The 21,704-nt window shown below is 42.4% G+C and overlaps 2 protein-coding genes across 2 annotated transcripts in view; one reads left to right on the forward strand and one right to left on the reverse strand.

Moving 5' to 3' along the window:
• Positions 1–6,600, forward strand: part of HMGXB3 (HMG-box containing 3) — a 59,655-nt gene extending 53,055 nt beyond the window's left edge. Inside the window, exons 17-20 of the mRNA XM_001378776.5 lie at positions 34–167; positions 3,325–3,441; positions 3,895–4,104; positions 4,953–6,600. Coding sequence (XP_001378813.2) covers positions 34–167; positions 3,325–3,441; positions 3,895–4,104; positions 4,953–5,429 — 938 coding nt within the window. The 3' untranslated portion in view covers positions 5,430–6,600. The remainder of the gene's footprint in view (positions 1–33; positions 168–3,324; positions 3,442–3,894; positions 4,105–4,952) is intronic.
• Positions 6,601–7,049: 449 nt separating this feature from the next.
• The window catches only part of CSF1R (colony stimulating factor 1 receptor), a 50,298-nt gene continuing 35,643 nt past the window's right edge, over positions 7,050–21,704 (reverse strand). The window contains exons 11-21 of the mRNA XM_007473859.2: positions 14,060–14,186; positions 13,124–13,228; positions 11,823–11,933; positions 11,312–11,468; positions 10,347–10,417; positions 10,129–10,226; positions 9,637–9,759; positions 9,382–9,493; positions 8,966–9,065; positions 8,401–8,509; positions 7,050–8,306 (exon numbers count right to left, since the gene is read on the reverse strand). Of these exons, the coding sequence (XP_007473921.1) occupies positions 8,178–8,306; positions 8,401–8,509; positions 8,966–9,065; positions 9,382–9,493; positions 9,637–9,759; positions 10,129–10,226; positions 10,347–10,417; positions 11,312–11,468; positions 11,823–11,933; positions 13,124–13,228; positions 14,060–14,186 (1,242 nt within the window). The 3' untranslated portion in view covers positions 7,050–8,177. The remainder of the gene's footprint in view (positions 8,307–8,400; positions 8,510–8,965; positions 9,066–9,381; positions 9,494–9,636; positions 9,760–10,128; positions 10,227–10,346; positions 10,418–11,311; positions 11,469–11,822; positions 11,934–13,123; positions 13,229–14,059; positions 14,187–21,704) is intronic.

Consider the following 21,704-nt stretch of genomic DNA (forward strand, 5'->3'; position numbering starts at 1 on the left):
CCTCCCCTGCTTACTGCCCCCATCCTTTCACAGGTAATGGTAGCTCTCTGGTGAGGCTACTTCAGGAAAGCACTTTGAAGCTGGAAGAGATTGGCTCCTATAGCAAAGAGCAGCTACAGCACTTTCTGGAGCTATGTGGTATTCCTTGGGGGGAAGAGGAAACAAAGGTGAGTTGAGTATAGAGGTTCTCCAGAGTTTGAATGTTTGCCTCAGTTAGAATAAATTATTTTAATTGTTCAAAAAAGTGAAGCATGCTTTCCTCAATGGGTAAACCTTGCCTTTTCCCATGTGCCTTTTCTCCCCATGGCTATTTTCTAAGGAATTTAAAAAGAGACGCCTAAAAAACAATAAAGCAAAAGTAACCCTAGGTTAGCTTTTTCAAGCCCAAGAGAGACTATAGTTGCTTCAGTGTAGCCTATAACTTTGTCCATTGCACTTTTCTCTTAAATATTCTCTTCCATCTAGATTTTCTCCCTCCCGGTTCCTCCTGAGTCTCCTTTGATGACTTTTCATTGAGGCTATGTTCACTAAGCACAGGTGTCTCCCAAGGGTCTGACCTGGGCTCTCTTCTCCCTTTTTACTCTTTCTTTTGAAGGTCTCCTTAGCTCCCATGTGTGCAATGATCATTTCTGTACACATTATTCCTAAATCTTGATATCCATTCCAACCTCTCCTGAGTTCTTCTTGCATTACCAGACGTCTTTTGTTCCTGCCCCTCAAATTCAGCTTGTCCAAAACAAACTTCATTATCTTTCCCCCAAGCCCTCCTTTTTTTGAAAATTCTTTATTCCTATTGTAGAAGTCCAGGCATATACTAATTGTGATAATATTTTAGGGGTGCTCAAAAAGCAGACTCTTAAGATATTTCTAATGATTGGTTTCTGTAACCTTGAATTAAGTTAAACAGTAACCATTTCAAATTCCTAACCCTTCCCTGAGGCCACACTCCAGAAGATGGACCAGCAGCTATCTTAGTGTCCTTATTTTGCCAATAACAATCAATTAACATCTGTATTAAACAAGCTTAGATGCCTTAGGCTTAGGCTTAGGCCATTTGAACTCCTGATTTGGGCATTAGCTATACCTCTTGTCCTTGGATCTGGTTGTTTGTATCTTGGGATGGTTACCTCAAAATGTTAATGTATCAGATCATTTGTCTAATTATCATTCTCCCTTCTTCCTGTACTGTTTTAACCCCAATAAAAACACTAGTATGTTGGGCTAAGGGTTAATCTCTATTCCATCAGAGCTAATTTGCTGTCTGACTACTTCATGTTGGATCTTTCTTTATCTTTGTGTCTTTCTTATTGCCTTATGATCTCCTTCCCTTAGACTTTAACCTGTCACCCATTTTTCTCTCAGTCCCTGGTCCCCCTTTCTGAGTGTTCTACCCACTAGGAACTTTTGTGAAGTTAGTGGACAGCTTCACCTATCAATGGGATCATCCTCCTCCTCTCACACATAGAGTCTGTCTTTCAGTTTTATTTCTACCTTCAAAGCATCTTTCATGTATGTTCCCTTCTCTCTACTCACATAGCTCCTGCCCCAGGACAGGCTCTCCTCATCTCATGCCCAGACAGTTGCAATAGCCTTCTGGTCAGTATCCCTCCATATGCTCTGTGACACTGATTTTCTTGCTGACTTCTGTACAAATCACTCCATCTTCTGACTGTATTTTCACTCACTGGCCCCCATGTTTTCCTTCCTCACCTTTGCCTTCTGACTTCCTTCAAGATATGACTCAGATCCCACTTTCTTCCAGAGACCTTTACCAGTCTGCCTCACTGATAATGCCTGTCTGAGATTACCTTCTAGCTGCTCAGTATATGTGTTCTATATATTTGCTTTAAATTTTGCTTAGGGGTTGTATTCCCCCTTAGAGGGTGAGTTTCTTGAGGGCAAGCAACATATATTTGCTTTTCTTTGTATCTCTAGTCCTTAGTACAGTGTCTGGCACATAGTATTTAATAAATGCTTCTGGCCTGTCTGCCTTTCAGTCAGGTTCTCTGCTTCTTCACTGCTTGTTAGACAGACTTTCACTTTGTACAGTTCTCATTTTTATAGCCTGCATAAAACTTGTGCTTAGAATTGTTGTTCCCTGCCAGTTCTCTTATCTACACAAAATATGTGCTCATTGCCTATATATGAACTCCAAAAAGTTCATATGTATTAAACAAGCCACATACAACAACACTGGGTAGGAATGTACTAGATTTGCTACTTAAAATGCTGGATACAAAAGTTTAACATACAGTTCTAGGGTTCTGGGAATTCCGACTACTTCATGCCAGTGAGAGTCAGTAGTCCCAAGTCAGGTCTCCAATACTAAGAGGAAGGGGAAAGGTACTTGTCATTGGGTTTGGAGGTTTGGGAAATCTTTCATTTCTTTTTTTCTTTTAAGAACACATCTGGTTATTACCCTTAAGGGTTTTCAAGCAGTCTGTTAGAATAGCTGAAACTGACTGAAATCCCAGCCCTGTCAATTAGACTTAGATTGGTATGACTTGGCAGTCACAGAGGGACTTTTAGAGACTGCAGTGTGCAAAAAGGGCACAGACACATACTTTTTTAAAATGCACATTGGTGTGTCTGACAGACCTAGTTTGAATTGATCAGGTGATGTGAGCTTAGCCTGATGAATTCACTTCCACAGAGCCTTCCTAGAGATTTTGGGTCTCTCTCCTTTAGCAGCAGGGCTTTGGGGCATTGCAATCTGAGGTAGGTCACAGTATCAAAATTTGGGAAAGAAATGAGCTTTATTCTTTTGGTCTTAAAAGTGAAACACAAAGTGAAGTTCTTTAGGACTTTTCATGTTTTTTATAAGGTCATTTTATATTCAAAACCAGCTGTAGAATATTCCTGCTGATATCCTAGTGGTAAGAAGGGATTCTGGTACGCAGCACCGGTGACACTGAGGGCCTTGTTTACAAGGCTGTGGTCTCAAAGACTCATCAAGGCTTTGGCTAGTGGCACTGAAGTCAGCCAAATAATTAGTTATCATATAGATCGTTAGTTTTTGCAGAATTAAAATACACAGTATCAACACTTCCATTTTAGTGATTAAAAAAAAACAACACTTAAAATTTATGTCCCTGGGTCTGTCTCCTTTTTTCTTGTGCTGCAAAGCACAGAGTGTTGGTAGGGCAAGCAGAGCTTTACAGTTCATAGAGTGTTAGACAGTCAAAAACAAAGTGTGCAGTCCTATACACCAGCATCCAAGGCCAGGGAAATTCAAGTACAGTCTTCCAAAAGGGAAGATCACTAAGCTGTCCTGGATCCAGGTTCCAAAGTAGCAATTCTTTTATTTTTCCTTTTGTTCTCCAGGATCAGCTCTGTTATTCCTTGTTGGCTCTCTATGAATCAATACAGAATGGGGGAGGAGCTAGACAACCTCCATCCCACCTTACAGGGGGCAAAATCTACAAGGTGTGTCCCCACCAGGTAAGGAAATTTGCTAGTGGGGGTGAATGGTACCTAGTTCCTTGATTGTGGAATCCGTGGCTGTTTGGAGTAAGCAGGAATAGCAGAGGTGGTTTTGGGATTCACATCTTGTTCTTTTGGCAGAGATATTAAGCCAGGAACTTTCTAGAATCATGTAGAATTAGGACTATGTGACAACTAAGAAAACTATTTGCTTCATGGTACCACGAGATGACCCATGGAACATTAAGATTTAGTAGTTTCACTGGGTAAGAAACTAGTTGGGAGGGAAGAATGATAGGGAGGTGGATATAGAATTTGCACTGACTTGAAGCCTCTTGCTTCAGACTGGGATTTTTTCCTTTTTATCTTGGAAAGCATTAATAACTTTGGGATATCCTCAGTCATTGTGCTATTTCTTAAACTGATTCTGGTCAAGTACTCCATCTGTGTTTTTGTGTCTTCTGGCCTCAGGTGATATGTGGCTCCAAATACCTGGTTCGAGGGGAAAGTGCTCGTGACCATGTGGACCTGCTCACCTCCTCACGCCATTGGCCTCCCGTGTATGTAGTGGATCTGGCCACCCCAGTGGCCTTGTGTGCTGACTTGTGCTACCCAGAACTGACCAGCCAGATGTGGGGGAAGAACCAGGGCTGCTTCTCCAACCCCACAGAGCCGCCAATAGTGAGTTATCTGGGGACCTTGGTACATAGCCCTGGGCCACAAAGAACAAATTTACCTTTTCATGTTGAACTTAGTTACCAGTCCTTATCTGTGTCACATCTTTCCTATTTCATCTTGTGTTATTAAAGTGATTTGGCCAAGATCATACAACCAATTAGCAGAACATGAAAATCAAGAGAACCCAAGCCTATTCACTTTCATTTTGGTTATTTTTCCATTATAGTATGCTGAGTGTTACTATATGAACCTTTTAAGAAAGTAAATTGCTAGGAATAGAACCAGCTACTTGCTTTGTGGGATATTGGGAATATGACATGATGGTCATTCTATGACTGATGTTTATGAGTTTAATGCCTCATTATATTAAGGGTCCTTTACCTGGCCAAAGTATGCATTGGCACATTAACTTCACAATCTTGCACACCTACAAAAAGACCCTGTCTTCTCAAAGGCTCTGCCAAAAGAATATCATACTCTGGCAGAAAAGTTCATGGATATAGGCAGACAGTTGACAAAAATTTATGTTGACTGCACCAATTCATGTAGACTATTTACTAAGGCATGGGGAAATTAAGATCAGCATTGGGGAAAGAAATATCCACAACAGTTAAATTGTAGTTAAGTATCAAAGACACATTGAAGGAGGTAGAGACTTTCCTCATTAATCTCCTCCTCCTCCTCCTCAAGTGTTGATCCCTTACTAAATACACAGGCTGCACCCCATACTGCTTGAAGGAAGAACATCTACCTCCCCAGATAAACAACTTCCGCTTTTCCATTGTGATCTGTGGCCTGCATTTACTAATTATTTCCTGTTGTGAATGTTGCTTTCCCTGTGTGTCTTGCAGTACATGTCCTGCCCAGAACTTTTGGACCGACACTACACTGTAGACATGACGGTAGCCGAGCACTCAGTCCAGCACCCAGTCACCAAAACCACCACCCGGCGCATTGTCCACACTGGAACAGACCCAAACAACCCAAGTGACCCTAGCTCCAGGCACCACTCTCTCTCCCTGTGCCGAGAGCTGGAACCTTACGAAGCTGTCCTCACCGCCATTGCAGACAGCAAGACAAGCAACATTCGCCAGCGACCTGTCACCTTTGACAATGCCACTCATTATTACCTCTACAACCGCCTCATAGACTTCCTCACCAGCCGAGAGATTGTCAACCGGCAGATTCAGGACATTGTACAGAGCTGCCAGCCAGGCGAGGTGGTGATTCGAGATACTCTCTATCGCTTGGGGGTGGCACAGATCAAGACTGAAATTGAGGAAGAAGATTTGGATGCTCAGGGGGAAGAGAGGGAGGCTTCTGAGTAAGCCAGCTCCTCCCCACAGGGGCTACTCCTTCTGTCTCAAGCCATACTGGGGGGGTACCCCCAGGCAGATACATCCAGTGCGCTGGCAGTGACTCTCCTCTGCCTTCCAGTGAGAAAGAGGCCATTTGCCTTTGACTGCTTGTGATGACCAAAGAGCCATGTGCTTCCCTCTGTTCTCAGGGAAGGCAAGAAGCCCCCCTGTAGAGACTGTTTCCTTTTAGAGTTCTGTACCACCTTCATTAGATGGTGGTGGAGGCTTCAGAATCCACTTCTAGCCATGGAATAGCACTTAGGATGTCAAAGCCAGGCTGTAATTGCCTCTGTTCCCTCCCACCCCCAGGAGCCAAGTTTTCCAGGAATGTGTGGTGGGACTTGGGCTCCTATCTATATATTGGGGGAAGCAATGGGTCAGGACAGGAGGTCAAGAAACAGACTGTTACTGAGATAGCCCTTCCTGCTGGGATGAGCATTCACTATCCCAGATTTGCCAACCTTGTTTTTTAGGAAGCTCTCACTATATCTTTCATCCTTGGCTCTGAGAGAGGACATCTAGAAACCCTGCATGGTTTGCAGGTTTTGCATGGTTCGATCAGGCTTTAGTGCTGTGATTTCCAGCTCCCACCCCTTTGGGCACTTTATTCTTTCTGGTGCTATGTCCTATTCATGGCCTAAGTCTTTTCTTATAATAGAAACCAAATCTGAAAGCAGTTTTAGGGAGCAGCAGTGGGAAGCCAGAGTCCTCCCCTGAAAAGTAATTAATTAGGGCCTGGCTGGCTCATGGGCACCCAGCTTCTCCCATTTCTGTTTCTTGGGTCTGCCTACATCATTCCCAACTGTAGCTTTGAGGAAGAAAGTCCCCCTTCCTTTTCTTCCCAGCCTCATCCTCCTCTACATTCCCATACACACTCTGCTGATGGGGACTTAGCTACAGGGTTGACATTGGGCCTGGAGGATGTGGGGCAAGGGCAGAGGAGCTATGGCACACATGTGTCGATGAACATCCCTTCCATGAAGGGGAAGCAGACTGGACTGTAAGAATGGCAGAACTGGTCCACCCACCCAAGGCCATTTTGGTATGGGAGTCTGCCATTTTTTGATTAATTTATTTGAGGAGTTGGTGATTTTTTTTTCCCAAATGATAAAGTTTAATAAATTATCCATTTTGGGGTGAAGCAGAAGTCAGATTGTGAACTTTGTGTGGGTGAGATATGATTGGTGAATGGGTGGTCTTACACCAGGGAGAAAGAGGGGCTAAACTGAGCTATTCCCAAAAGAACAGACTAAAGCTAATGCCCATGAACCCAGGATCTTAGCATCTCTAGATTAGTTTATTTTATCTTGGAGGCACCCTTGACCCATGTCATGCCATTGATACCAGTGGGTGCCCACACCTGGCACTGTTTTTTATCCTTTGGAACTGTGGCAGTTGTTTCAGTGTTTTAGAGGGCATCACATCACCACAAGAGGTCAGGATTGAAAAAGGTAACTAACTGTAGGTACATCAAGAGGAAAGGGCAGTTCTGGCACCAGGGGAATGGATTTCAGCTTGTCTGACAAAGGGGTGGAGGTAGGGGTTGGTTTGTTCTGTTGTTTTACATGTGAAAAACTCCAGAGGCTTGAATGAGTTAATGTTGTTAGTTTAATCATGACCTTGCCATCTTGTGAGATGACTGTTAGTTTAATGCTTAGTTTAATGCTTTCGGGTACATTTCGGACCTGCCAGCCAAATGCCAACATTAGCCAGCCCTCAAAGCAATGCCTGGTAACTCAAAGGACTAAAGAAGGTAAGTCCTGACATTATTAGATCTTGGACTTTTTAATGCCAAAACAACTCTAAGCAGCATGTAATCTGCTATGAAAGGAAGCCCAAGTAGTCCCATCATTTAAACTCTAACCAAAACAGAACAAAACACAGAAACAAACTTTCACAAAATTAATTTGCTGTGGTGCCTCCCCAAGGAAGTGTATCCCTGGAGTTATTTGTGGCAGAAATGCTACATGTAAGCCTTAGGCTGAGTAGGGATAATAAGTATAACCTCTCTGAGGAACACCTTCACTACTACTGATGGCTGACACTTTCTGGACATGATGCTCTTCTGCCCTGCCACTCCTGCCTACCCAGGCTTGTTCCTGTTCCCACAGGCTTGTAGATTTAGAGCTAGAAGGGACCTTAGAGATAATGGAATCCAACTTCATCATTTTATAGATGAGAGAGGCCCTTGCCTAGGGCCATACAAGACAGATTGAAACCCAGGCCTTTCTGATTCTGATTCTGCATCCTATACTCCATACCTTGCTGCTTCTCCAGTAATGTTTGGATTTTGAACCTCAACCCACACCCAATTAAGCAATGTTTCAATTCCTGAGAACTAGTTTAGCCTTCCACAGGGAAAGAAGTGAGAGGAATTCTTAGCCATAAAGGTAGAAATTATTTAAGTGGGGAGAGGAAAAAGATAAATTTGCTAAGATGATATTTAGCAATAGATGGCAAAATAGGCTGTTATAGCACCAGTGGGTTGAGAAAGGCCAAGAAAGGTCACAGCCATCCTGTGCCACTCTGACCCTGACATACAAAAATAACTGCATTCCCAGGGAAATAGCTAACCTATTTTATATTCCTGAGCTTCATAGTTGGGCTCAGCCCTTCAGTGAAATAACTAAATCATCGAGAGTCTCTTCTTGCCTCAGGATGGCCCTTCCACAGAGGAACTAGGCAATCTAGAGAAGCAAGAGGTAGATACTCTTTGACTTAACAGAACTGGTAGTTGTTGGCCTGCAATAGGGGCTGGCTGCTGTCTACTTGGTCACAACAGTCCAGCGGCTCACTGACGCTGTCTTCTTCCTCACTGCTGCCACTACTGGGTAGGTTGGCATAGTCCTGAGGAAGAAGATGGATGAGGAGAGCCAGTTAGTCCTGTTCAGGTTCACATAGTACCACTTATGCTAGCCTCCCTCCCCTGACCCCAGCTTACCTGCTTTTTACTAGTAGCATCCATCTCCTCTTGAAGAAAGGAACAGATCTGCTGGAAGGTGGGTCTTCGAGTGGGCTCCAGGTCCCAGCATGCCTGCATAATGCTGTATCTGGTGAACAGGAAGAAAAGCCCAAGAAATTTCACTCATCTTTTTACCGCATCTTCATTGCCTATTCCAGATCTCCCCACCAGGAATGCGGTCTCCCCAACCCCAAGTCATCCTTCGTGACCCAACTCAAATCCCTTCAATTCCATAAGAACTTCCTGGAGGGTTCTGCAAAGTAGGTGCCCAAAGAAGAGAATAAAGAATAGAATCCCTGGACTGCATTAAGGGTTACAAAGTGCTTTCCTCACAGCCGCTTGCTAATTGTGGGAGGTTTGGAGGAAGATGTTGGGGAAGACTCCATAAAGGAGTTGGCATTTTAAACTTGGTCTTGAAGATTAGATATGTTAGCATAAGTAAATACCTAATGGGGGGTGGGGGAGTATAAGGCCAATATTTGATCATTGACTATTGACCCTGAGAGAACTACATACCCAAATCCTTCCTAGTGTCTGAACTCACATGTTTGGGGGAGAGAAGTTGGGCTGAGCCATCTGATATCCCTCCTTCACCAACTTGTAGAACTTACTGTTCACCAGGATGCCAGGGTAAGGGCTCAAACCTGTAAAAATCAAGACCCTGATGAGAGTGGTAGCTACTTTGTTCTACGTCTTTTTCAACACTTGCATGGGCATGCTTTCCACTTCAGCATTAGGGGAGAGATACCTGCAACAGAGAAGGTATCAAATTTTATATTGTTTCTGTCTTCCCCCAAACCCAGCCTATAATTCCAAAGATGTTAAATAAGTGATGGAATGGTGGTCCCAAGGGCTAGTTAGACTAGAACAGAAAGGACTATCCCAAGGACAGACCTAAACCCAGAGAAGGCTCCCCATCCTGCTTGATGGGATCCTGGGCATCCCAGCTGCCCTATTTACCCAGGGAGAAGATTTCCCAGAGCAAAATGCCATAGGACCAGACGTCACTCTGCACGGTGTAGACACAATCAAAGATGCTTTCTGGAGCCATCCACTTCACAGGCAGGCGAGCCTAGACACAGGAAGTACCCAGTCTGTCTCCAAGGGGGCAACAGAGCCTGGGAGTGGGGAGGAGCCCCCACGGAGCCTTCCCGCTCCCACTCTTCCCAGCTCTGACTCTAAGCCATTGTTCCACACCCCTTTCACATTACTCACATTGCCTTTGACCACGTAGTTAGTGTCATTCATGATGTCCCTCGCCAGCCCAAAGTCCCCAATCTTGGCTACTCGCCTGCTGGTCACCAGCACGTTTCTGGCAGCTACATCCCGGTGAATGCACTGCAAGAATTGAGATCCTGCGGTCACCATCAGGACGTGGGGTCTCCCCCGGAGGGAGAGGAGACCTCAGAAACGACTTCCCTGCCCACTAAAGCCCTCAGCTCCAGCCCTCGCTCTACTAGAACACACATGGGCGTGCACCTGTCATACATAGCCCTAGACTAGCTCGCTAGAGGCTGAGAGAATGAAACGATGCCTCTGTACACTCATGCTTTGTGGCCTCCCCTTTTGGCCTCTCCACATGCTCTCTCAGACCCAGCCTTCCCTCCTACCTAGTAGCCTCCTCTCTTGAGCCCACACTAATCTGGCCTCAGCGCCCTCTCCCGGAGAGGTGGGCCACACCGCTGGGGTCACACCTCAGACACTCACGTTCTTGGAGGCGAGGAACGCCATGCCCTGGGCCACTTGACTGGAGAAACGGAGCAGGTCACAGAGTTCTAGGGGCCGTCCATCCTCCTGATCCAGCTCTAGAGAGGGCGGTTTGCTGAAGGGGTTGCACTCTCCACTCCCCATCGTTGTCCCTGTTCCCCTAAATCCCTTGAATGCACCCTTCCCCCAGACCCCACCCTGCTTTCACCTCTTCTTACCCTGCTCAGAGAAGGAGCCAGAAGAGGAGGAGGAGACGGGTCTCATCTCCACGTAGGTGTCCAGGCCCTGGCTAGAGAAGGTGCTGTCACTACCCCAGGCAGGTAGGGGCAGGGAGGGCTGACAAAGGGCCATTTCAGGCCAGGACAAGGCCTCGCCCACCCTCATCTTGCCGTTCTCTTTTGGTCATTCCAGACACTTTTGTCCTAGATTCAAGTGGTCTAGGGTGTATTTTTTTTAAACCCTTACCTTCTGTCTTAGAATCAATACTAAGTGTCAGTTCCAAGATTAAATGACTTGCCTAAGATCACTTAGCCAGGAAGTATCTGAGGCCATATTTGAACCCTGGGCCTTCTGACTCCAGGCATGGCTCTCTATCTGCTCAGTCACCTGGCTGCCCTGGGCCCAGGGTTTTTAAGGAAATGGCCACCTAGGAAAATTTTCAATCCTCAGTCCACTTAAGATTTAGGTTAAAGGAAACACTGAACAACCAGAGAAGAGTAATGGGAGTTATTTATTCGATTAGCGTGTAACTTACTCTAAGCTTTGTCATTCCTGCCCTAGGCCTGCTCTGATCCCCTCCCCCAAAGAGTAGGCTACATCCGAAAGCCAATGAGAAATTTAGGGTTGTTTGGGACATTTGTTAGAACAGAAACTCCTTCAGGTCAGGGATTTTTTTCCCTTTTGTTTTGTTCTTGTCTCTATGTACCATCTTCATCTCTATGGATCTCCTCTCCCACCCTGTGCCTGGCACTTAGCAGGTAATTAATAAATGCTTATTGATTGATTCACTGAGATGCTGGAAAATTAAAGGTGAGCTCTATGAGTTAGAGTGGCTATTCTTCATGGCAGAGACGGGCAAACAAAGGTTGGTACAGCCTGGCCTTTCTCTCCCTTCCTCATGAGTCACTCGAGGACTCGTATGGCATGGCCCTCCACCCTATCCCAGGCTACCTTGTGTCCTTACCCATGCATATATTTCTTCTCCAGATGGACGTTCCGGTACCCGGGGCCTCCATCAGGCTCAGCACTTAGGGTTGGCACCAGCATGTCCTCTGCCTTACGGCGTAGAAAGTTGAGCAGGTCACCATAGTGACAATACTCTGTGATGACCAGGACTGGGCCTAGAGTGGGAGAGACCAGTAGGCACACTCATTCTTGGGAGGAAGATGAGGAAGAGTCTGAGCACATGTTGAGTACTCTGGAGACTGCAGTCTTCATGGTGAATAGAAGGAATCCTACTGGATGGGAAGCCAGGGGAGATGGGTTCAAGTCACTGCTATGCTTCTACTAGTTGTATGCCCTTGGGGAAGTTATTTTTATCTTTAACCTAGAGATGATATTGCATCATCTTGTGATCCTATAATTCTGAGAGTCTCTGTATTTGGAGCATAGCTCTCTGTTATTTCTGTCTGCTGGACTCTTTTCCAAGAGGGAGTCTCTCTGACTTGCCTCTGAGATCACAGTGTGCCTCTCACCTCCATGGGTACATGCTCCCAACAGATTGACGATGTTCTCATGCTGCCCCAGGTGGCTCATGATCTTCAGTTCAGACATGAGGGCCTCCTTCTCATCTGCATGAGCAGTGGCTGCAAAATAGAGATCAGTCAAGGCAGAAGAAGAGGAGAGGGAGAAAGACACATACACAAGAAGAGAGTCACACATCAGGATAATCAGTCAAAGAGACAGAGACCAAGAAAAAGAAAGAAAGAAAGAAAGAAAGAGAAAGGGAGGGAGGAAGAGAGAGAGAGAGAGAGAGAGAGAGAGAGAGAGAGAGAGAGAGAGAGAGAGAGAGAGAGAGAGAGAGAGAGAGAGAGAAAGGGAGGGAGGGAGGGAGGAAGGAAGGAAGGAAGGAAGGAAGGAAGGAAGGAAGGAAGGAAGGAAGGAAGGAAGGAAGGAAGGAAGGAAGGAAGGAAGAGGTGGAGAGAGGGAGTGAGGAAGGAAGGAACAAAGGAAGAAGAGATAGTCAGACAGCCAGAGAGAGAAACAAAGAGACAGAAACAGAGAAAGAGAAAGAGGAGACAGAGACAGAAAGAGAAAAAAAGAGGAGAGAGCCAAAGTGGGAGAGAGTCAGAGTGATAGAGACAGAGAAAGAAAAAGGAAAGAGTGAGAATACCAACAGACACCCAGTGAGATGGACACAGATGGAGACAAAGATAGAGACAGAAAGACACCAGGAGAGGGCAGTGTGAGACTGAGAAAGTGCTACTGTGCTTATAACAAGGATATCAGGTGCCATCAAAAGCCAAGCCTGGGCCTGTGGTTCTCGTTCATACCTGCCTCCTCCAGCCTGAAGACACAATTCAGACTCCTTTCCTAAAACCAGGGCCCAACACCCTGAGAGAGAGATAAGCAAGGGGGCTGCCAAAAGTTTAAGACCAAGAGAGAGGAAAGAGACCAAAAAGCTAGTGTATGAGAGAGCCCAAGAATCCTGATGTCCAGTTCCTACCAGGCTAACCTTTGGAGATGCCAGGCCCAAGGGGGACAGAGCTTAGAGCTGCCTTCCCACAATCTAGTCACTAGGGAGAGAAAGGTGAGAGCTAGCTCTTGAGATGACTTTTGAAGGTCCAACTGCAGATCCTGCCCTTCAGTCTCTGCTCAGTCAGTCCCCGTCCTTCACCCGGGACTCCTCCAACCTCTGCCCTTCACTCTTGACTTCCCCCAACTCCTCTCTCTCACTTTGGGTTTCCCAACCCCTACCTTCTGGGGTTCCTTAGCTACCTTGCGATTTACCCTGAATCCTCCCAGGTCCCACCCTTCACCCTGCGACCCTACTCACACTTCAGCATCTTCACAGCCACTTTGAGGACAGCATCTTCCTTCCCCAGACCAAAGGCTGTGGCTTCCACTACTTTCCCAAAAGCTCCAGCTCCCAGGGTCTTACCTGTCAGCAACATAATCTATTCAGAGCTCTCATGGGAATACAAAGGGTAACATGATCAAGAACAGCAAATTTCCCAGTCAAGATGTTCAACTCATCTCTGTGGAGGCAAACTTATTTGGATGTCAAGCTGAGGTAAGCTAGGAGGTAAATACTTTACAGAACTGAGGAGGGGAAGAGAGTCACATAAACAGCCTGGGATTAGAGGCAATGGGTTCAGAGGAGATAAAATTCTTGAAAAATAACTCCTAGAAGTAGAAAACTAAGAAAGAAATTCAGAGGAGAAAAATTTTTACAGAGGAGGAAACTGAGACCTAGAGAAGGTAAGTGGTTTGGCAAAGTTCATACACGGAGTTATGGGCTTGGACCCCAGGTCTTCTGATTCCTTCCTAGGCTGAAGCTCTGTCCAAACAGCCTTAAACTGTGAATCACTTTTAAAAAATGTTTTATACTTTCAGCACATACCCAATAAGTCAGAGTGAAATCTACTTTAAAGTGAGCACAATCAGGGTAACCCATAGTCTTATTTTGTGATTGCACTAGACTGTCCTTACTGTATATGTCTTTGCTGGGCAGCAGAACCCTTTTGAGTAATTGAAGTATACCTAAGGAGATTAACAGGTAATAGTGGCTAGGATAATTTTTTCCCTTCAATAGGAGCTGGGGTCCCTAAGCCCCACTTCTTTCAGGAACCCATATCTCCCTAAATCAGTCTGTACCTATGAGAATGCCCTGGGCTAAAGGGCAGGATTATTAGACTTTCTCCTTTACTAGCTTGTGGGTCTAACCACCCTCCTGACTCTCTGATCTAGATGGATGCCTCTCTGGTCTCACCAAACTGCAGGTTATTTCGGGGGAATTCCCATTTCTCATTATAGGGCAGTTGTGTAGGATCAATGAAGATGTAGTTATTCCCTTCACAGGCCTCAATGATCTTCCAGCGTACTTGGTACTTGGGTTTCTGGGATAATGGAAGCAAAAAGAGAGAGAAGATTTTTCTTTATTTTTTATTTTAAAAAATATTTTATTTTCTCCAATTACACATAAAAATTATTTTTAAATTTTATTTTTAAAATTTTGAATGATTAATTCCAAATTTTCTTCTTCCCTCTGTCCCTCCCCTCTCTTCTCATTGAGAAAGCAAATAATTTGATATAGTTTACATATGTACAGCCATGTTGTGAAAGAAAACACATGCCAAAAAAAAACATAAAGAAAGTAAAACATAGCATGTTTCAATCTGCACTCAAACTTCATCAATACTTTCACTGGAGATAGTTAGATTTTCCACCATTAGTCCTTTGGAATTGTCTTCAATTTTTGTATAGCTGAGAATAGCTAAGTCATTCATAGTTGATCATTGTTCAATATTGCTGTTACTGTGTACAATATTTTCCTGGTTCTGCTCATTTCACTTTGCATTAATTCATGTAAGTCTTCCCAGGTTTTTCTGAAAGCATTCTGCTCCTCATTTCTTATAGCATATAGTATCCCATCACAATAATATACCACAATTTGTTCCTCCATCCCCTCAATTTCCAGTTCTTTTCCACCACAAAAAAGAGCTACTATATACCCAGCATTTAGGTCCTTTACCTTTTTTTTAAAAAAAAATCTCTTTGGGGTATGGACCTAGTAGTGGTATTACTAGGTAAAAGAATATGCAACATTTTATAGCTCTTTGGGCATAGCTCAAAATTGCTCTTAGAAATGGTTGGAGCCAACAGCACATTAATCTCCCAAATTTTCCATCTTGCCAACATTTATCATTTTTCTGACATATTGACCAATCTGAGAGGTATGAGGGGATATCTCAGAGTTGTTTTAGTTTGCATTTCTCTAATCACTAGTGACTTAGAGCATTTTTATATGCTATGGATAGCTTTGATTTCATCTTCTGAAAATTGCCTATTCATATCCTTTGACCATTTATCAAATAAGGATAATGACTTGTATTCTAACAAATTTGATTTAATTCTCTATATATTTGAGAAATGAGACCTTTATCAAAGAAACTTGCTATATTTTCCTTCCCAGTTTTCTGCTTTTCCTTCTAATCTGGCTGCATTGGTTTTGTTTGTGCAAAAAAATTTTTAATTTAATATAATCAAAATTATCCATTTTACTTCCTATAATGTTCTCTGTCTTGTTTGGTCTTAAATTCTTTCCTTATCAAGAAATATGATAAACTATTTCATAGTCCTCTAATTTGCTTATGGTATCACTATGTGTCTACATCATGTTCCCATTTTGACCTTATCTTGGCATTTGGTTTGAGATGTTGGTCTATTCCTAGTTTCTGTCAAACTGCTTTCTAGTTTTCCCAGCAGTTTTTGTCAAATTGTGGTATCTTGTTTCCAAAGCTGGAATCTTTGGGCTTATCAAACAGTAAATTACTGTAGGTGTGTTTTGTGTACCTAATCACTGATTTACCATTCTGTCTCTTAGTCAGTACCAGACTGTTTCGGTGATTACCATCTTATAATACAATTCGAGATCTGATATGGCTAAGCCATTTTATAATTTTTCTTATTCATTCCTTTGAGATTCTTGACAATTTTCTTTTCCAGATTTTGTTATTATTTGTTCAAGGCCAATAAAATATTTTTGGGTAGCTTTATTGGTATGGCACTAAATAAATAAATTAGTTTAAGTAAAATTGCTATTTTTGTTATATTTGCTCAGCCAATTTATGAGCAATTACTATTTTTCCAATTGTTCAGATTTGACACTATGTATATGAAAAGTGTTTTTAATGGTGTCCATATAGTTTATGGGTTTGTCTTGGCAGGTAGACTCCCAAGTATATTATACCATATACATTCATTTTGTTTATTTATTCAAACCCCTTAATTTCCATCTTAGAATCAATACTGTATATTGGTTCCAAGGCAGAAGAATGGCAAAAGCTAGACAATGGAGGTTAAGTGACTTGTCCAGGATCACACCACTAGGAAGTATCTGAGGCCAAATTTGAACCCAGAACCTCCCATCTCTAGGCCTGGTTCTCAATCCACTGAGCCACCTAATTGCCCCCTACCTTTATTTTAAATAGAATTTCTCTATCTCTTGCTGTTGGACTTTGTTGGTAATATATAGAAATGCTAATGATTTACATGGGGTTATTTTATAACTTGTAACTGCTAAAGTTGAATTATTTCAACTAGTTTTTTAGTCAATCCTTTAAGATTCTCCAAGTATACCTTTATATTATCTGCAAAGAGTAGTAGTTTTGTTTCCTCATTACCAATTTTAATTCCTCCATTTTCTTTTTTCTCTCTTATTGCTACAGCTAGCATTTCTAGTACAACATTGAATAGTGGTAATAGACATCCTTGCTTCACCTCAATCTTACTGTGAAGGCTTCTACATTACCTTTGTTACCAATAATGCTTGCTGAAGGTTTTAGGCAAATAATACTTGTCATTTTAAGGAAAGTTCCATTTATTTCTATGCTGTGTAGTATTTTTAATCAGAATGATGTTGTATTTTGTCAAAATCTTTTTCTCCATTTATTGAGATAACCATATAATTTAGGCTGATAGTTTTCCTAATATTGAACCAGCCTTGCATTCCTGGTATAAATCTCACTGGGTCATAATGTATGATCTTTGTAATATGTTGCTGTAATCTGGTTGCTAGCATTTTACTTACATTTTTTGCATCGATATTTATTAGGGAAATTAGTCTCTTTTAATTAGATGTTTTTGCTTTTGCTTTGCTTTTGATCATGATTGCTGCCTTAGCTGTTTTTTTTTTCACTTCAGCTGAAGCATAATATATTATGCTCTAGCTCCTTACCTTTATCTGTGTGTGTTTGGTGGGTAAGGTTTGGAAATCTGAGGACTATATGGGCATCAGGAAACTAATAGATGTAGTGCACAATATAGGTAAACAAGGAAGAATGAGATGACAAAATTATTAAACACCTGCAGTGACCTTTCTCATGCCAGGGGAGGATATAAAAATAGAGATTGGGCCTATGATTTCACCAGTATAGAGAACTCCCAGATGAGGAAACTCCCTCTACCAATGCAGTTTAGCATCTTTTCTCTGCGTATTACCATTTTATAAAGAAAAGAGAGGAAAAAAGAAAAGGGAAGGGAAGGAATGCAAGAGGAGAGGAGAGAAGAGAAAAAGACTTCTTCCCTCTTGAGCCTCTACCTTTCTGGAACCATTATAGGAATAGAAGGATGCTAGTTGATTTAAGAGGAAAAGAATAGTTTAAAATATTGAATTTGAGGTCACTAGAACTGAGGAGGAAGCCTAGAGATATCTTGGATAGATTCTTTGGCAGTGGCAGGCACTTGCTGATCTCCCTAGAATGGCTTCTGTCAGTGTTCTTTCCCCAGCACTTTTTTTTTTCCTTCCTTGCAGCTGGACCTGAGTCAGCCTGTTGTGGTGTGGAGCTAGGATTGGTATTTTTGGGGGGTTTGGGGGAAGGGAGTGGTAGAAGGGAAGTCAAAGGAGGAAGAAAACCTCTTGAGAGAACCAGAGAATCTCAGAACTGGAAGGGGCCTCCAAAGATAGCTACTAAAATCTTCAACATTTCCAAGGAGTCTCTCGCTCTCAGTTTAAGGCCTCCAGTGAGCTTCTTCTCTCATGAAGCAGCCTATTCCATTTTTTGACAGCTCTAATGGTTATACATTTCTTCCTTATTTTCTGAGGCAGCTAAGTGGAGCAGTGGTTAGTATGTCGGACTTGAGTCAGAATGATCTGAGTTCAAATCCTACCTCAGATATTTCCTAGCTGTGTAGTTCTGGGTAATTCCCTTAATTTTTCTCAGTCCTGGTTTCCTCATCTGTAAAATGGGGATGAACAAGAGTAGTCTTTATCTCCTAGGTTATTGTGAGAATCAGATGAGATGTGTAAAGTTCTTTGAAAATCTTCAAGTGTCATATAAATGCTAGTTACTACTATTATTATGTGAAACAGGAACCTTTCTTTAGGGAGTATACATTCAGAAAATACCACTGACCTCTAGGAATTTTTTTCCAGATTGCAGGAAGTCATAGGTTCAAAGAGCTGGCAAGGACCTTAACAACCATTTAGTCTGATCCTCTCATTTTACAGATGAGGAAAAGTGAGACTTGCTTAAGGTAAGACAGGTAGCAAGCGACAGAGCTATAATTCAAAGAAAGGTCCTCAGAATCCAAAACCTGGCTTTTTGCCATGAATATCATTTTTTCTCTTCCTAGAATGACAAAAGCTCACTATTTTCTTTTCAAATGAGACATCTGCATGGTCAACACTTGATGGAGAAAAAGAAGCATCTAGGTTGTTTCCCTGACTAGTTTGGGGAATTGGAGGGAAAGAAAACATTTCCAGGGAAGAGAAATCTAGCTAAGCATGAACTGTGCTGAAAAGGCATCCACACCCATGTTCAGAACTGACCATGGAATACCTTGGCAAACCTCACCTTCCTGATGAGGAAATTTACGCAGAGATAAATGGAAGTAGTGGGATTTGGGAGGTGAGGTAGAAACATTCTGACTGTGAGGTGAGAAACCATGAGGATTATTTCCAAAATGGCTTTTTAGATCATGAGGTAGAAGTGGAGGGGAATCTTCAAGGTCATCCAATCCAACCCTCTCCTTTAAAGGAAAATGAGGCTCAAAGAGATTGAATTTCTCCGGGGTCTCACAGGTAGCCAAGGAGAGAACCAGGACAGGAATCTCTGTCCTTTGATGGAAAATCCAGCATCCTTTGCACAGCAATAACCATGTAACCACATAATAAAAGAAACAATTTTATAATTTAATATAAATGATCATTTATAATACTAAAACAGGCTATTTCTGCCCCTCTCCCATCCCTTCATCTGCCAAGCTCCTTTGTTATTCCCTCCTGCCCTTGCTGGCTGGAAGTGGGAACTTTGTATATATGCTTTCTGCACCGGAATATGGGGAACAGTGGGGCTAATGGCAAATAGTTCCTACTAGAAGCCTTGAAAACATTTAGATGGCCACTGAGGTCCCTTCTTCCTCTAAAATTCTGTGATTCTGTGCCTTCATCTGTAATCTGACTCAATGTCCACTTTTTAGAGCTATTTTCTACTCCTGTGACCTTCTCCCAACAAATAGAGCTGGACTAACACATTTAAGCTATTCAGAAGCCTTCTCCCTATGCTCTACTCTCTCCTTCTCTCCCTGCTTGCTGACCTGCTCTTCTCTCTTCCTGCTCCTCTTGTCCTGTGGTCACCCCGGTGGCTAGTAGTGTGATGACTCAAACTCCTGGGTGGAACTATCCTTACTACACAAAGGGCCTTTCCTGTGTGTGGGTTGTTGATCTTTGAGGGCCCCTGAATCCCCAGCCCAGAGGGAAACCTCTAGGAGAAGGATGAGCACTTCCTATCTGATATCCTAGAAGGATGGGGAATCCTGTGAATAAGGCCAACCCCCACCCATTACACTCAAGGCAAAAGAAGCATGAGGAGACATTTCAAATTGTCCTCTATCCCATGAAGTAAGGAATCTTGTGTGGATATACTCACTGTATCAGATGATTTAGAATTGGAAGAAGACTTAGAGATTATATAGGTCAACCTCATGTTATAGAAGAGGGAATTGAGCCTCAGAAAAAGGTTAAATGCCCCAAATCACTCAGCTAGTGTGCAAGAGATTACTTCAAAGAGTTGGGCCTAATAACTTTGACCCAGATGCTATGGGCTGAAGTGTCCCACTAAACCCTGCCAATTAGCTGCAAACAATCAGAAGAATGTGAAAAACACAATAATTAGTTGATTAGTATGGGGTCTCCTTTTAGATAAGACATATGGGTTGCTTAGATCTACAATCCTGAGGAAACTCCTTATATCATAAAACCCAAGTCCTTGATTAAGGGGGTCAAGTTTCCCAGTCACACAGGACTAGGTCAAGCAATGCTCAATTTTCACAATCATTGCCTTTAGAGTTCGTGCAGAAAAGAGCAAAATTTGACCAAAAGTTGCCCTGGGGTGTTTAATATATCATTAGAATTCCATCTACGTTGCAATTTGCTCCCCTAGTGGGCTGTGAATCGTGGGTTAAGGTATGAAGACTAAAGTGGACCATTGACATAGTGACATCAGTTCCTTGGCACAAGAGGGCAATAACCACCTAAATGAAGAACCCCTTCCTTAGTAACTAATCAAAATAAAAAGCATTCCTGAAAACCCCTTATCTCCCTGCCTCCCTTATCCCTTACTTCCTACCTTCTTTATACCTATAGCCATTCTATTGCTAGATTCTCTTTTAATACAGCTTTTTTTTCGCTTGCCATGGAGTTAGTCTGAGCTGTTAATTCTTCAGACAAGATCCTAATTTTGCTGTGCCCACATCACGGCTGTACCATTACTAGATCTGTTTACCAAATAAATAAAATAAAAGAGAAAAGGATCTGTATGTAAAAAATATTTGGAGCATCTCTTTTTCGCGGTGGCAAAAAATTGGAAATGGAAGGGATGCCCATCAATTGGGGAATGGCTGAACAAGTTGTGGTATATGATTGTGATGGAATACTATTGTGCTATAAGAAATAAAAAACAGGATGGTTTCACAAAAAGCTGGGAAGACTTATGTAAACTGGTGCAAAGAGAAATGATCAGAACCAGGAGAACATTGTATACAGCAACAGCAAGATTTGAACAATGGTCAACTATAAAAGAATTACCTACTCTGATCAGTACAATGATTGATGGCAATTCCAAAAGACTTATGATGAAAAATATCATCTGCTTCATAGAGAGAACTGTTGGACTCTGAGTATAGATTGAAGCAAACTTTTTTTCACTTTCTTTATGTTCTTATTTTTATTGTTTGGATTTCCCCCCTTTCATTTACATCCTCTTTTATTACAATTTTTTCTAAATTACATGTCAATATAATTTTTAATATTAATTTTATGACCTTTTGCTCACCCTTTCCCCCTTCCCCAAAAGTCAGGTAATATGCTATAGGTTGTACATATATTATCATATAATATATATTTTCCCATTTGTCATGTTGTGAAACAAGACACATATTGCTTACACTACAGAAAAAGTCATGGGGGAAATAAAGTGATAAATGGCATGTTTCCATCTTCATCCATATTATCTGTTCCTTCTATGGTGCTGGATATCCTTTTTTATCATGAGTCTCTTGAAATTTTCCTGAATCCCTGCCTTGATAATACTTAAGTTATTCACAGTTGATCATCATGTTGTTACTGAGTACAACAAAAAGGACAATCTTCCTAATTATCAAAGAGATCCAGAAGTAGAATTGACTGCCTTATAGTGAATTCTCTATCATTAGATATCTTCAGGCAAAGGCAAGATGATCACTTTTCAAGATATAGAAAGGATTCTTGGCCAAGAATAGGTTAGATCATATTGCCTCTGAGATCTCTTACAGCTCTGACAGTCTATGCTTTAAACCTAGTTCCCAATTCTAAATCTAGTGCATAAAAAGGAGCATTATATATCTTTTTTTACCCTTACCTTCTGTTTTAGAATCCA

The sequence above is a fragment of the Monodelphis domestica genome, chromosome 1, assembly GCF_027887165.1.
Source record: "Monodelphis domestica isolate mMonDom1 chromosome 1, mMonDom1.pri, whole genome shotgun sequence".
Classification (NCBI taxonomy): Eukaryota; Metazoa; Chordata; class Mammalia; order Didelphimorphia; family Didelphidae; genus Monodelphis; species Monodelphis domestica.